Here is a 14,715-nt window from a genome sequence, read left to right on the forward strand (position 1 = left end):
TATCGTCACTGTGTCTCCCTTATTGAATTTGGTATTCCCAAGAAACTAGTTCGATTAATTAAAATGTGTATTAGTGAAACTTACAGCAGAGTCCGTATAGGGCAGTTTCTATCTGATGCTTTTCCAATTCACTGTGGGCTAAAGCAGGGAGATGCACTATCACCTTTACTTTTTAACTTCGCTCTAGAATATGCCATTAGGAAACTTCAGGATAATAGATAGGGTTTGGAGTTGAACGGGTTACATCAGCTTCTTGTCTATGCGGATGACGTGAATATGCTACGTGAAAATCCACAAATGATTAGGGAAAACGCGGAAATTCTAGTTGAAGCAAGTAAAGAGATAGGGTTGGAAGTAAATCCCGAAAAGACTAAGTATATGATTATGTCTCGTGACCAGAATATTGTACGAAATGGAACTATAAAAACTGGAGATTTATCTTTCGAAGAGATGGAAAAATTCAAATATCTTGGAGCAACAGTAACAAATATAAATCACACTCGGGAGGAAATTAAACACAGAATAAATATGGGAAATGCCTGTTATTATTCGGTTGAGAAGCTTTTGTCATCTAGTCTTCTGTCAAAAAATCTGAAAGTTAGAATTTATAAAACATTTATATTACCATTTGTTCTGTATGGTTGTGAAACTTGGACTCTTACTTTGAGAGAGGAACAGAGATTAAGGGTGTTTGAGAATAAGGTTCTTAGGAAAATATTTGGGGCTGAGAGGGATGAAGTTACAGGAGAATGGAGAAAGTTACACAACGCAGAGCTGCACGCATTGTATTCTTCACCTGACATAATTAGGAACATAAAATCCAGACGTTTGAGATGGGCAGGACATGTAGCAAGTATGGGCGAATCCAGAAATGCATATAGAGTGTTAGTTGGAAGGCCGGAGGGAAAAAGATCTTTAGGGAGGCCGAGACGTAGGTGGGAAGATAATATTAAAATGGATTTGAGTGAGGTGGGATATGATGGTAGAGACTGGATTAATCTTGCTCAGGATAAGGACCAATGGCGGGCTTATGTGAGGGCGGCAATGAACCTCCGGGTTCCTTAAAAGTCAGTAAGTAAGTGTCTCCAAAATCCGATGTTTTTTTTTTTTTGCAGAACAAAGAAAAAAAGCATTGCCACTTCTAATTCCCTTGATTTTCGAAAGCAGCTTCGAAAATCAAGGGAATTAAAAGTGGCAATGCTTTTTTCTTTGACCTGCAAAATCTTTTTAAAAACACATAGCGGATTTTGGAGGCACAGCGACGATGTTGTATTTTTTGGGTCCTAACACACCAATTTTTTCTGAATAAAATATTGTCTATGTACCGGAGATCTGATAATGCATGCCACTGAGACAGCAACAATCTTGTTCTCACCTCGCAGCAAGGCCAAAAATAAGGGTGAACAATCTTTAAGGAATGAAGTAGGTAGAGAAATCTGCTTTCCACACTGCTCAGCATATTTGTTTTATGTTCGTAGTGGCCAGCAGGTGTACACTGGTCTCGTCAAGTTAAAGTTATTCTTTGTTTACACATCGACGGTGTTTAGGTAAAAGGGCTTAACTCTCATTTTTTTCTGTAATTAGTTAAAATTTAATTAAAATCGTGAAGATGCGTTCTTTTAACAATTATTTTTACATTCCTTCATATAGCCTAAAGTAAGTAATAATAATGTGTTGAAATTTAATTATAGCTGTTTCTAAAAAATGTTTCTGTTGTGGGATAAGCCCTTTTTACCTGAACACCGTCATTATCTTTTATTCAATCTCTTTTCTTTCTTAACTTCTTACACAGTTCGAGTGTAGGTGAAGTTTTAATGGAATAAGAAGAGGAATGGATCATATTAATCAAGGGTGTATTATCTTTCTGAGTATTCTTTACATTTTTACAATATAGTACAATGTAAATGGAAGACTTCCATGCACCGTACATAACATTGTTTGAACGCTGTTCCACAAAAGCGCCAAGCACCTCCCAGCTTCATTAACTTACATATCTATAAAGAGAGAAAATTGATTTATTAGTACTAAATATGAACATCAGCTATATTATATTTAAGCATTTCTATGGTATCTTACCTAATCTCAGCACTTGAGAGCAATTCTGTAACCATTTGTTCATATTAGCACTCAGACCCTGGAGCGATCTCTGTTTAAGAACTGACCAGGCCGCTATATCTGCAACTGAAATCCTATCCCCTCCAGCAAGAAACTGTGACTTTCCTAGCTGACTATTGAGAGAGCGGATGAGAGACTGTTGCTCCTTGACCGTCCTGCTTCGTGCTAATGTATAACAAATGTCCAATATTCCATCGACTCTAGCAGATGTAGCAGGATCTGTACCCAGTTCATAGTTGTATCTAGGAGGGCCGAGACGACTTAAATATCGAAGAATATTCACTTCACCCTTGACAGTCACATGTTTCATTGGAGATACTACAAGCTCTGTATCTGCACCAACTGTAAATAAGAAATCATTGTTAGACTCCAAAGTAATGTCACTTTTATTCCATTTTAAGTGGATTTCAGTCTAATATACAAATCACGTAATATACTCCACGTATATTACATCCTAAAATTAACAGTAAATTAAGGTATAAAAATATGAAATATACCTAACACAATTCATTCATTAATTTATTTTATTCCATAAATCTTACATGAGCAATGAAGCTTTAAGATGTGGAACAAGTCAAAATTTTACAATATTACAATTACAATTTTTACAAATTTTTATAGTTTTACAATTTAGTAATTTTCTACAATTTTGTGCAATTTTTTACAATATTTTGGCGAGATGTAGTGAGATATATTACCCGGCATTTGCCTTTTGGTTGGGGAAAACCTCGGAAAAACCCAACCAGGTAATCAAATCAAATTATGTATTATTTATTTATTTAATCCACTCAACAATATAATTACAGAGTAGATAAAATGAAAATAATACTAGTAATACATATAATAATGGTATTTAAATTTAAACAGTTGCAATCCAATACTACTCAACAAAAGATATCAAGCAAATATTACATGTAAATCTTTTTTTTTTTTATTTCAGTAGGTTATTTTACGACGCTTTATCAACAGCCTAGGTTATTTAGCGTCTGAATGAGATGAAGGTGATAATGCCGGTGAAATGAGTCCGGGGTCCAGCACCGAAAGTTACCCAGCATTTGCTCATATTAGGTTGAGGGAAAACCCCGGAAATAACCTCAACCAGGTAACTTGCCCCAACCGGGAATCGAACCCGGGCCACCTGGTTTCGCGGCCAGACGTGCTAACCGTTACTCCACAGGTGTGGACACACATGTAAATCTCGGTAAACAAAAACAAAAGTATTTACAGTATGAAGAAAACATGAAATGCAAATAACTAGTCACAGATTAGTAACAATAATACAATAACTGATGAGGGACTAGACCTACATTAAGTCAGAATTAGGAGTGAGTTCGTAATGATAATTGATATGAAATAATTTAAGAAAAAAGACCAAAAATAAAATATGCAAACCAGTTAAGATCTATTTATTAGCAAAATACTTATGGAGTGTTTTGAACGCTACCGGTATTTATTTCTCTCAAGAGTGTGGTTCTATCCTGAAAGATGTCGATATTGCTCAGTTTATTATAGAAGGAACAGATTCTAAGAAGTGGAGAGTACTTGTAATAACATGTCCTAGCATAGTTTATATTAAATGTTTTACTGGTCCTGCAGTTCTCTCTTGGTACATGTATTGCTATCCTGGACAGTAGATGACTATTTACAGAACTTGTTATGTATTAAGCTTTCGTTTCGTTGATAATTCATTAACGTTTACTTACCATTTTTCCAGACTAGAGTGACATTCAATAATGGTGATCTTCCTTGTTCAAAATTGCTAGACACCAATGATAGGAAACAGTCAAGGCTCTTCGGTAAGTTTGTTATGCTTGAATGAACATGACAATGCACTCCTAGCTTTAACCCATCTCCCCATAACCTTCTCAAGGCTGCAAGTGAATATGGAGGATACTCAGGACTGGCGTTGATAACTACATCGTGAATTACTCCATTCTGAAAATAAAAATGTGACATTTATTACATAGAAATTATATGCTAATTGTAAATTGTGTATATCAATAAATATCATAATCTTGTACCTGCAGGATGTTGCAAGTTTTGCTTGACGTGTCAGTTCCTTGTTTGACTTCTGGTACTGGTGTCTGTTTTAATTGAGATCTAAGGGTTGCCAATTGTATCTTTAAATCAGCCAATTGTGCCAAGATAGCTTCCTGTCGGTTCTCCAAAGCAGTCATCTCAGGTAATGGGCACTAAATGAATGAAATCAATTTTATAAAATTTGAAAATTGATGAACCATGTCTGATACACATATCATGCATGTCGCAAATAAAAATAAAATTAAGCATACTAAAATAAATGTAGCCTATGTAAAATACACATACATGCATTTTTTAAAATAAATTAAAACACATGTTTTCTATGTATATGTTAGAAGTTAGCATATTGGTGCACTCATATTAGTTAATAATTATTATATCTAAAAACTTACTGTCAGACTTTAGTTCAAATGGTGTTTTGACAAATGGATCTCACTACAACAAAAATAACTATGAAATATAGCAATGACCTTATTATAGAAATATTGGGCGGACATATTTGATCTTGATTAGTTGGCTGTTAACTTAGCATGGAAGAACCAAAGAAATTACACCCAGCAGGAATTTGGAGTCTGTAAGTAATTTATATATAGACAGCATTAATTGACTGAAACTGTGTAATGCTTGTATATTACGCTAGAATTAGTCGTTCTATGCACTTTAAAATAAAAATTTAACAAAAGCACTATTAAACAAAGCTAGAAATACATTATGAAATTCGTGATGAACACACCGATATTTATCTTCTGTAAAAAAAATCGTCTGTACAGAGACGTCAATTGTGCGAAATTTTAATACAATCCCAAAACTGAAATAAAGCATGACAATAAATAGTTATTTAAAATCAATAAACCTTTAAAAACTTCTTAACCTGTTCCGAAATACTTGATGGTTGTATTTTATTAGATAACTGTAGTTCCACACGGCTGTTCAGATACGCTTGCTGAATATTTCTCATTCTGTACATACATTTAGGAAGCTCTAATTCTTCCGTTAATTTTATAATCGGTCGCATTCGGTACATTGTGTTAGGACCGTTCATAATTTTTAGTATTTTTCCTGATTAATTTATTCCCTAAAATACTTTTTTCCACTTTGTTGTGAGAACTGCCACGCGGTCGTTCGCCTCTTTCTTTCGAATAAAACTTTTTACGCAGCCATCTTGAATCACCATTGATTGTATAGCTTTCAGAAAGGAGTTCAGGAAGATGTGAATTATGGAGTGTGTCCAACGATACTACTCACTTTCACATTTCAGAGAAAGAAAAAGTACAGCATTGCTAGTTTACAAACACTATTTTGACACATATTGTGTTGTGAAATTCGTTATATAACAATAGCAATAGCTAACAGAAAATTTTAAGTTATATCATGATATTTGTTGGTGTCTACAATCTATGGTATAGTTAATGTACGGTAAAGATCAATGGTGCCCTCTGTAGTTGATGTGTCAGGGAAGTTTTCGTTACACGCTTCAGGATTGGTTAAATGCAAAGTTTTGCTATCCTCCAAGCAATTCTTTTAACATAAATCTTCATGCATGGAACTATAATCAATGCAGATGAATGTTATGGTATCAATAAAATATAACTTTTCGATTTAGTAAAAGTGTTCTGAGTGTAGAAATAAGTAATACTGAGAATGAAACAGAGTACGAAGTTGTCATGGCGGCGTTACGTTGCACCAATCACGGATCGGTTTTTAAAGGACATTGAATATTCTCATTTCACCATACATTTCGCGTCAGTGAAATAATTTGTGTTTGTTGTTCCCTTATGGATGATTTATTAGCTTAATGATGGTAGGAAGTGCGATTTGAGTATGTGTGAGCAATGTTTAGTGAGTTCCTCATAAGAGCAAATACAAAAATGCAATTTCTGTGCGTGGTCACGTGACCTCCGCGGAAAAATGGCGCAAAGCTCAGACTGCAAACATGGGTTCCATTTCTATGCAGTTGTGTCATTTGTATTTGTATACAATAGTGTGTTTTCATAAACCACGTGTTAAATAGGCTTCAGTGATTGACGTACCATAAGCGAAAATGTCGGCAAGAGGCACGAAGAGACGGGGGAGGCCGCCCAAATCGGTGGTAATGGAAAGACCTCGTAAGTTTCAATATCATTTAATGAAAAAGCCAAAATACCTGCTGAATCGTGAAAACAGAGGATCTGAGACTCCAAATTCTCAGACGAGTACGCCGACGGCGTCCAGAGCGTCATCTCCGGTTGGAAGTGAAAGTAGCCGAAGAAGTACAAGAAGTAGAGGGCGGTATAAACATAGAAGAGGAGGAGGTGCATATCAAAGAAGGGGTTATAATCCAGATGCAGTCGAAGATAAAGATTCAGAATACCATTATGGATCTGACTTTGGCGACGAATCTAGTGGAAAAAGCGATTTGGAGGATGACTTCCTTAGAAGTGATAGTGAACAAGAAGAAAGTCTTGAAGGAGGTGGTTCAAGTGATAGTGACTTTTCACTTTCAAGTTTTAGTACTCTCAGTGGAACTCCAAAAAAGTTTACATTACATAGACCTCCAAGCCCTGAGCCTTTATGGCTTCAGAACCGTGAAATACCGTATTTAGAACTGCCAAAATCTTCAGATGACCTTTTGATTCCCAAAGAACTTGTAATGCAGGCATTGTGTATTTATGAAGTTTTGCGACATTTCAGAACATTAGTACGCTTGTCACCTTTTAGGTTTGAAGAATTTTGTGCAGCTGTGATGTGTGAAGATCAAAGCATTCTTTTAGCAGAAATTCATATAATGCTTTTAAAGGCATTATTAAGGGAGGAAGACTCCCAACAAACTCACTTCGGACCGTTAGATCAAAAAGATAGTGTCAATGTTGTTTTGTACTTCGTGGATGCCATGACATGGCCAGACGTTTTGCGTTCATATGTAGAAAGTGACAAAGAATTTGACTCTGGTGCTTTGAACATCTTGAGCACCTGTGAATATCCGTTCACCAGTATAGAGAATAGATTGAAGGTTTTACAGTTTTTAACTGATCAGTTTTTGATTACAAATCCTGTTCGAGAGGACTTGTTGAATGAAGGTATTGTAGTTTTGTTTATTTCTTTATCTATTAAGTGTAATTTACATACAAATAAAAAATTAACTTATAGGCCTAGTGTAATATGACTCGAAGCTTATTCGTACATCTTTTAAAACCATATCACTGTTGCAAATTGTGTAACAGATACAGTACATGAACTGTTCATTTTCATAATTTATTATTGAACTGGACTGTCCTTGAACTGATACATGAAGTATAATTGTGTATTTAATGTATAGTTCTGTTAATGTGATATTATGTAGGCCTATAGTTGAATTAGTTTGAAAATATAACACATTTCAACTTTCTAGTAACTTATCATTGAAACGACAGTTGTTATGTATTTAACAATATCACTGAGGTAACATCTAAAGATTCGTTACATTGTTATATTTGAAAGATTAGGATAAAAAATAAACATAGGTTAATAGCGAAGCTATTTTTGCTCCTTAATAAGGAATTATTGTTGTCATTGGAAACGCGTAACATTGTTGTTAATTTCAAAGGCTGACTTGTTGCATTTGTAATTATTCACATCTGGCATCTTTGCATAAACGCTGTTTCTTCACCAACTGTCATAACCGATCTCTTGATACAGATGTCAGTTTAGTAACCATGTACAAATATGTGTGCGAATGGTTGTAACGAACATTTTTAAGCAACATTTAGTTGTATTTTGAGAGAGTAAAATTTAGGTAACCTAATGTCATTGTAGGAGTTTATAATTTTATAATGTAGATAGGCCTAAGTGCTTTTTTTTTAAGCACATGTAACTACATGTTATATGAACTTAAGAGTTTAACTTACATGCGTGTTGCTGTTCATATGATGTCTGCTTTTTTATGGAGTTTAGCGTTAATTCATTGTAAAACAATTAATTTTAAGCAAACTTATTACAAAAATGCCGTCACTTTATATAACAAATAGTTCGTGAATAGGGAGAAAATTCCTTCATTGAGTTTAACCATAAAGATTCAGCCTATACTGATATAATCTTGGAAATTAATTTACAATAAAATGTATTCTTTTGAACAAAATTAAAGAAAATAATTAACTGTCGTAAAAGAAGAAATTGCAGCTATCCATATAATAGTAGAATAAACTTTATTAACAAAATCTTTACAGACCTGTTACAAAAAAGATACTGGTATTAAATGATGAAGCTAAGTTAGAGATGATTACATACAGTACAATGTAGGTAGGGCCTATAATGAGTCACGCAAAATTTGCTATCACCTTATTTCTTTTAAATAATAAGTAATTAATATTTAAAGCAAATATTTTAAAAACCTATACACTACAGTTTATAATTGTACCACAGGCACCAAATAAAATACCTATGATTTCCCAGCTGTCAATACCATAATAAAATTATTTTTCTTCATGTAAAATACTACATGGTTCGTAGAGTGCTGTTTCTTTTCCATATCTACAGTAGAACCCCGATTATCCGTCACTCTTTTCACTGATCAGCAGGTTATTCCACTGTTTTTCGCTTATTTCTTTCTTTCTTTACTGCTGAAAAAATGTGTAATACTCCTACCTTACATTAATACCTATTTTTTCTAGACTGTTATTACAAGCCTTTACCCTTACACAGTAGCTACTACTGCTGGCAATAGGAAGTTACTTGAAGATGTTTGTCTCAACATAGGCCTATAAAATAGTAGTCACTAGATACCGACTTTCAAAGAAATGATCCCAAGAATTTCTGCACAATTTATAGCAGACCTGTGCAGCATTTAGTCCTTGTCCTATTGTTTGAGTACATGGCTGTAACTTATAACTTCTATGCAAAATATCTTCCACGGATGTCAAAAGTGTTTTGCTAATACTGAAATAAAAATGCAAATAATTGAGAGTTTTGGGAAAAGAGAAACCATGGCTCATCTCGCATCAAAATATGAGATTGGCGTTAAAACTGCGCGGTTTAATAAAATATAAGGATAAATTGTATAAAGTATGTAAATTTACAATAGATCTCTACTATCCCTCTATTTCCGCAAACAACCATCACAAGGAATTTCCTTGGCCCTTATAAATCCATTGTTGACAACTAGACTTACATTAGTAAACTTTTGGTGCACTATCTAGCATGTTAAACACAACACTAAGAAGGAAATTATGAAACTGTATTATGCACTTAATTAATGGAAATTTTATGGTACCGGTATGGATTATCCGATTTTTTCGATTAAATGTTCAGTCCACCCCCTTCATTACCACGGATAAGCATCTGGCCGCGAAACCAGGTGGCCTGGGTTCGATTCCCGGTCGGGACAAGTTACCTGGTTGAGGTTTTTTCCGGGGTTTTCCCTCAACCCAATTTGAGCAAATGCTGGGTAACTTTCGGTGCTGGACCCCAGACTCATTTCACCGGCATTATCACCATCTCATTCAGACGCTAAATAACCATAGATATTGATAAAGCGTCGTAAAATAACCTACTACTATACCACGGATAATCGAGGTTCTACTGTATAGGGCTACTTTGTTTACTTGGTTTGTAGATCTTTCGAATTGTACAGTTAGGTCTGAGATGTAACCTTTGTTCTTTTCTCTCTCATTCATAACAATATCTGCATGTTACTTGTTAGCAGAACTCATATTTCTTAGCCATCTTGAAAGAATTTTATTAGCAATGGAGCTTCTTAACTATGTGATACCTGTTGTTTCTCAGAAGTCCACCATTTTTGCAAAAACCAACTATATGAGCAAGGGTTTCCATCTCACTGCAAAGTAAATATTTTACTTAACAGAACATAGCCCTATGTTTAATGCGTTGAGTTCATTAATTTAATTCTATTACGTTGTACTAAGTGTAGTACTGATATTTATGCCAACAGGGATAGTTTTATTGTCATACAAAAATATTGAGATTGCATTAATTTCTATTTCTAAATAATAATTTATTTGCAAACTGTGGGATCCTGAGTTCACTCATGCACTTACAGAATAGCCTATATGTTCAATTTCAAAGGCAATATTAATTGTATTTGCAGTTCTATTTTTTGAATATAATTTATTATTATTCAAATATCTTGGAGCAACAGTAACAAATATAAATGACACTCGGGAGGAAATTAAACGCAGAATAAATATGGGAAATGCGTGTTATTATTCGGTTGAGAAGCTCTTATCATCCAGTCTGCTGTCCAAAAATCTGAAAGTTAGAATTTATAAAACAGTTATATTACCGGTTCTTCTGTATGGTTGTGAAACTTGGACTCTCACTCTGAGAGAGGAAAATAGGTTCAGGGTGTTTGAGAATAAGGTGCTAAGGAAAATATTTGGGGCTAAGCGGGATGAAGTTACAGGAGAATGGAGAAAGTTACATAACGCAGAACTACACGCATTGTATTCTTCACCTGACATAATTAGGAACATTAAATCCTGACGTTTGAGATGGGCAGGGCATGTAGCACATATGGGCGAATCCAGAAATGCATATAGAGTGTTAGTTGGGAGACCGGAGGGAAAAAGACCTTTAGGGAGACCGAGACGTAGATGGGAGGATAATATTAAAATGGATTTGAGGGAGGTGGGGTATGATGATAGAGACTGGATTAATCTTGCACAGGATAGGGACCGCTGGCGGGCTTATGTGAGGGCGGCAATGAACCTTCGGGTTCCTTAAAAGCCATTTGTAAGTAAGTAAGTAATTTATTATTGCAGAATAAGTCCATTTAACTTTATTACTCGCTAAGTGCGCATTCTTAATCTTTGAATGCACAACAGTCACCCTCCTAGACTGTTATGAAGACACGTGGGAGGGAATTAACTGACCCTCTTCATATTATCAAACACGGGAATGGATGATTCATTTCTGATTTGTATTACAGTCAATGCTTAGTTGAGCTGAAACGCAGTTTCATTAAAAATAATATTAGGGTTCCACAGTTCCGGTCTAAATAATGGAGGAAACAACTGAGGAAGCAGAATTTAGGGACTTCTGAAATAGCTGAGTTCCATTAAAAATTTTTTTTAAACAACAGCACCGAATACAGCATGATATATAATAATTGATTGTTTTAGTTTATATTACATAATGCACTATCCTCATTGAGTTTTGCTGAAGGAAGTAGGAAATTAATTTGCAACAATTAATAGAAAAAGTAACACATGTATTAAAAACTCTCCAAACACAAAGAATTCCCAAATTATTATCACCATTTTTGTACTTAAATTTTTCATTCTTGTCTTATGGTATTAATATTTGAAGAGTCCACTGGAAGAATGATGGATGTCACTTTCTTGTCGAAAATGAACCAAGACTGTCAATGCATAGCTTAAGACATATAGAATGTACATAGAGAGTTATATGGCATTAACACTGATAGTCATTGTCCAGTAATGATCGGAAAATCACAGTTAAGCTTTGAGCGCTAAGCATTTCAAACTTTCAATTGCTTCTCCTGCAAAATGTATTCCAAATGACATCCATCATTCTTGCAGTGGACTCTTCATTTTTAATGAAATTTAAATTGAAACCCAAGTTGTTTGCACATTAGCTGTGTGGCATATCAGTCATGTGTCTTAAGAATTTTGAAACATTAATAATTGTGGTAAGATTTACTGTTCACTGTGTACTGTAGAGCATATTCACTTACAGAACTGAATTTTAGTGACATTTATAACTGGTAGTATGTATAACCATTTACATATTTCAATGAGAATTCTGTTTTAATATCTTAGGAAATATTCATTATGACGACCACTGTCGAATCTGTCACCGATTGGGAGACTTACTGTGCTGCGAGACCTGTCCAGCAGTGTTCCATTTGGAATGTGTTGAGCCACCGATGGAAGATGTACCTGAAGAAGACTGGCAGTGTGGTGTCTGTAGAGCTCACAAGGTATATCATATTTTATATTTGAATGTAAAAACTAATAATTGTGGCTGAATTCCTTATCTGTACATGTTGAATGACCAGTCTATGCTGTACAGTGAGATGTCTGCTGATAAATTGTAACTTGTTTTCTCGAAAAGATTAATTTTTTTTATGTTCTAAGTTCGTCTAAGGAATAAGAATTTTTCTCGATAATTGTGGAGTTTGACTACTTTTGGACTTTTTTTTTTTTCGCCATATTTTACCGTCACAATGTTAGGTTAGGTTACGTTATTATAGGTGATTTTCGACTAAAGGCGAGCTACTGATCAATGCTAGACATCATCGTGTACGACATGCTTTGGCGACATCGTTAAAAACTTTAAATTGGGGGATTCATGATGAAGTACATTGCATATCATCAGATGGTTCTTTTAGACGGGCAGACATTGTTGCTATTAACGGACGCTTAAATCGTGCTCTTGTTCTTGACCCTACTATCCGTTTTGAAAGAAACCTAAATCAGACCACCGAAGTTGATATTGAGAAGAATTCTATATATGAACCTTGTCTGCCTTATATTTCTCAAAAGTACAACGTCCCTCTTAAACAATGGTCTGTCATTGGTTTGCTGTTTGGCAGTAGAGGTTCTATTACAAAATTCACATGGAATTATCTTAAGGAACTTCACATTCCTTTTGATTATGTAATGTTTATTCTTATAAGTATTATCAAGGATTCTCTTCAAATATTACATCATCATCTCTATTTCAATTAATCCACTTAAATTTGCCTTCAACAGTTAACTTTCTCTTTTCTTTAATGTATCACATCACATTATATTGTACATGTTTATTGTATTCAGGACCCTTGTGGTCACTCAAATTCTTTGAGCTGATGTCTATAATTTAGAAATATATGTATCCTTTTTACGATAGTAAAATACGGCGAAAATGAAAGTTTGAAAAAAATGTTCCAAAATCCATAATTACTGGGGAATGTAATAAGCTCTACAACTTACCAGTTAGACGTGAAGTGGTGAGTTGGGTTGGAAAAAAAAAGGAAACACACTTGTTCCACACTTAACAAAGTATAACTAAAGAAAGTACCATGGAACACTGAACGAAAAATTCACACATCCTCTTTTTTTTTTTTTTTTTTTTTTTTTTTTTTTTTTTTTTTTTTGCAAGACTAACCCTTCTCTGACACCTAAAACACTTCTTCTCCCAGTCTGCTTTCAAAATATCCCCACAATTGCCACACACAGCTATCAAATACCCCCAATCTAATAAATTCTACCTCACTTGTTCTACACCCCGTGCACAACACATCATTCACTCCCATCGAAGTCATAAAGACAAAAGACAGACCCTTGAATACTGCAATCGATTGACCATTCGAACTCCCCCCCACCCAGCAACCAATCACAACTACTCCCACTGAAACTGAGCCACCAATCATAACAACACACGGTGAATTCAACCATATAAATCATAATAAATTACTTACTTAAGGAACCTGAAGGTTCATTGCCACCCTCACATAAGCCCGCCATCGGTCTCTATCCTGTGCAAGATTAATCCAGTCTCTATCATCATATCCCACCTCCCTCAAATCCATTTTAATATTATCCTCCCATCTAGTCTCGGCCTCCCTAAAGGTCTTTTTCCCTCCAGTCTCCCAGCTAACACTATATGCATTTCTGGATTCGCCCATATGTGCTACATGTCCTGCCCATCTCAAACGTCTGGATTTAATGTTCCTAATTATGTCAGGTGAAGAATACAATACGTGCAGTTCTGTGTTGTGTAACTTTCTCCATTCTCCTGTAACTTCATCCCTTTTAGCCCCAAATATTTTCCTAAGCACCTTATTCTCAAACACCCTTAACCTATGTTCCTCTCTCAAAGTGAGAGTCCAAGTTTCACAACCATAAAGAACAACCAGTAATATAACTGTTTTATAAATTCTAACTTTCAGATTTTTCGACAGCAGACTGCGTAATAAATTACTAATGAAAAAAAAAAAACAGTGTTCCCATCATTTCCGAAAAATAAAAAAAGCAAAACACTGCTTTCATCTTATAGAACTACCCTATAATCAAAAACCCTTATTTAAAAAAACCGCATAGTAAGCAAACTCCATAATTATCTGCTTTCATGAAAATTAATTAAGTCATTTATAATAAAAAAGAGCACAAGAAAATCCTAAAGAACTTGAAACTTTCCCTAGAGATAGAATTCACAAGAATTCATATCACAGAGGCCACAAAGCATGGCTCCTACTGCAATAATCAAAGACTTTATGAATTGCGATTAACTTAAAGTGCGTGCAGTGGTGTTATTCTAAATAAAATATACCCATATAATTATTTTGTTCCTCATTTAATTCGACAAGAAATGGAGTCAATAATAAAATAATACATGTTTTGAACTTATCACTTACTTACAAATGGCTTTTAAGGAACCCAGAGGTTCATTGCCGCTCTCACATAAGCCCGCCATCGGTCCCTATCCTGTGCAAGATTAATCCAGTTTCTATCATCATATCCCAACTCCCTCAAATCCATTTTAATATTATCCTCCCATCTACGTCTCGGCCTCCCCAAAGGTCTTTTTCCCTCTGGTCTCCCAACTAACACTCTATATATATTTCTGGATTCGCCCATACATGCT

The 14,715-nt window shown here is 34.9% G+C and overlaps 2 protein-coding genes across 12 annotated transcripts in view; one reads left to right on the plus strand and one right to left on the minus strand.

Moving 5' to 3' along the window:
• Positions 1 to 1,836: 1,836 nt before the first annotated feature.
• AIMP2 (aaRS-interacting multifunctional protein 2) lies at positions 1,837 to 5,539 on the minus strand. 4 transcript variants are annotated; one of them, XM_069838958.1, is made up of 5 exons: positions 5,401 to 5,539; positions 4,137 to 4,307; positions 3,819 to 4,050; positions 2,077 to 2,457; positions 1,837 to 1,994 (listed from the first exon to the last, which is right to left on the minus strand). In XM_069838958.1, the coding sequence occupies exons 2-5, from the start codon at positions 4,290 to 4,292 to the stop codon at positions 1,987 to 1,989; spliced, it is 777 nt and encodes a 258-aa protein (XP_069695059.1). In that variant the 5' UTR covers positions 4,293 to 4,307; positions 5,401 to 5,539; the 3' UTR covers positions 1,837 to 1,986. The 4 variants fall into 4 exon arrangements, with proteins under 4 accessions (XP_069695059.1, XP_069695056.1, XP_069695057.1 ...); XM_069838955.1 differs by lacking the exon at positions 5,401 to 5,539 and adding an exon at positions 5,009 to 5,355; XM_069838956.1 differs by lacking the exon at positions 5,401 to 5,539 and adding an exon at positions 5,027 to 5,352.
• A 147-nt stretch (positions 5,540 to 5,686) lies between these two features.
• E(bx) (nucleosome-remodeling factor subunit NURF301 E(bx)) overlaps positions 5,687 to 14,715 on the plus strand; it is a 110,133-nt gene continuing 101,104 nt past the window's right edge. For all 8 annotated transcript variants that reach the window (XM_069838946.1, XM_069838950.1, XM_069838952.1 and 5 more), the window contains exons 1-2: positions 5,687 to 7,211; positions 11,907 to 12,067. In XM_069838946.1, the coding sequence (XP_069695047.1) occupies positions 6,197 to 7,211; positions 11,907 to 12,067 (1,176 nt within the window). In that variant the 5' untranslated portion in view covers positions 5,687 to 6,196. The remainder of the gene's footprint in view (positions 7,212 to 11,906; positions 12,068 to 14,715) is intronic.

This window comes from Periplaneta americana, chromosome 11, assembly GCF_040183065.1.
Source record: "Periplaneta americana isolate PAMFEO1 chromosome 11, P.americana_PAMFEO1_priV1, whole genome shotgun sequence".
Taxonomy (NCBI): domain Eukaryota; kingdom Metazoa; phylum Arthropoda; class Insecta; order Blattodea; family Blattidae; genus Periplaneta; species Periplaneta americana.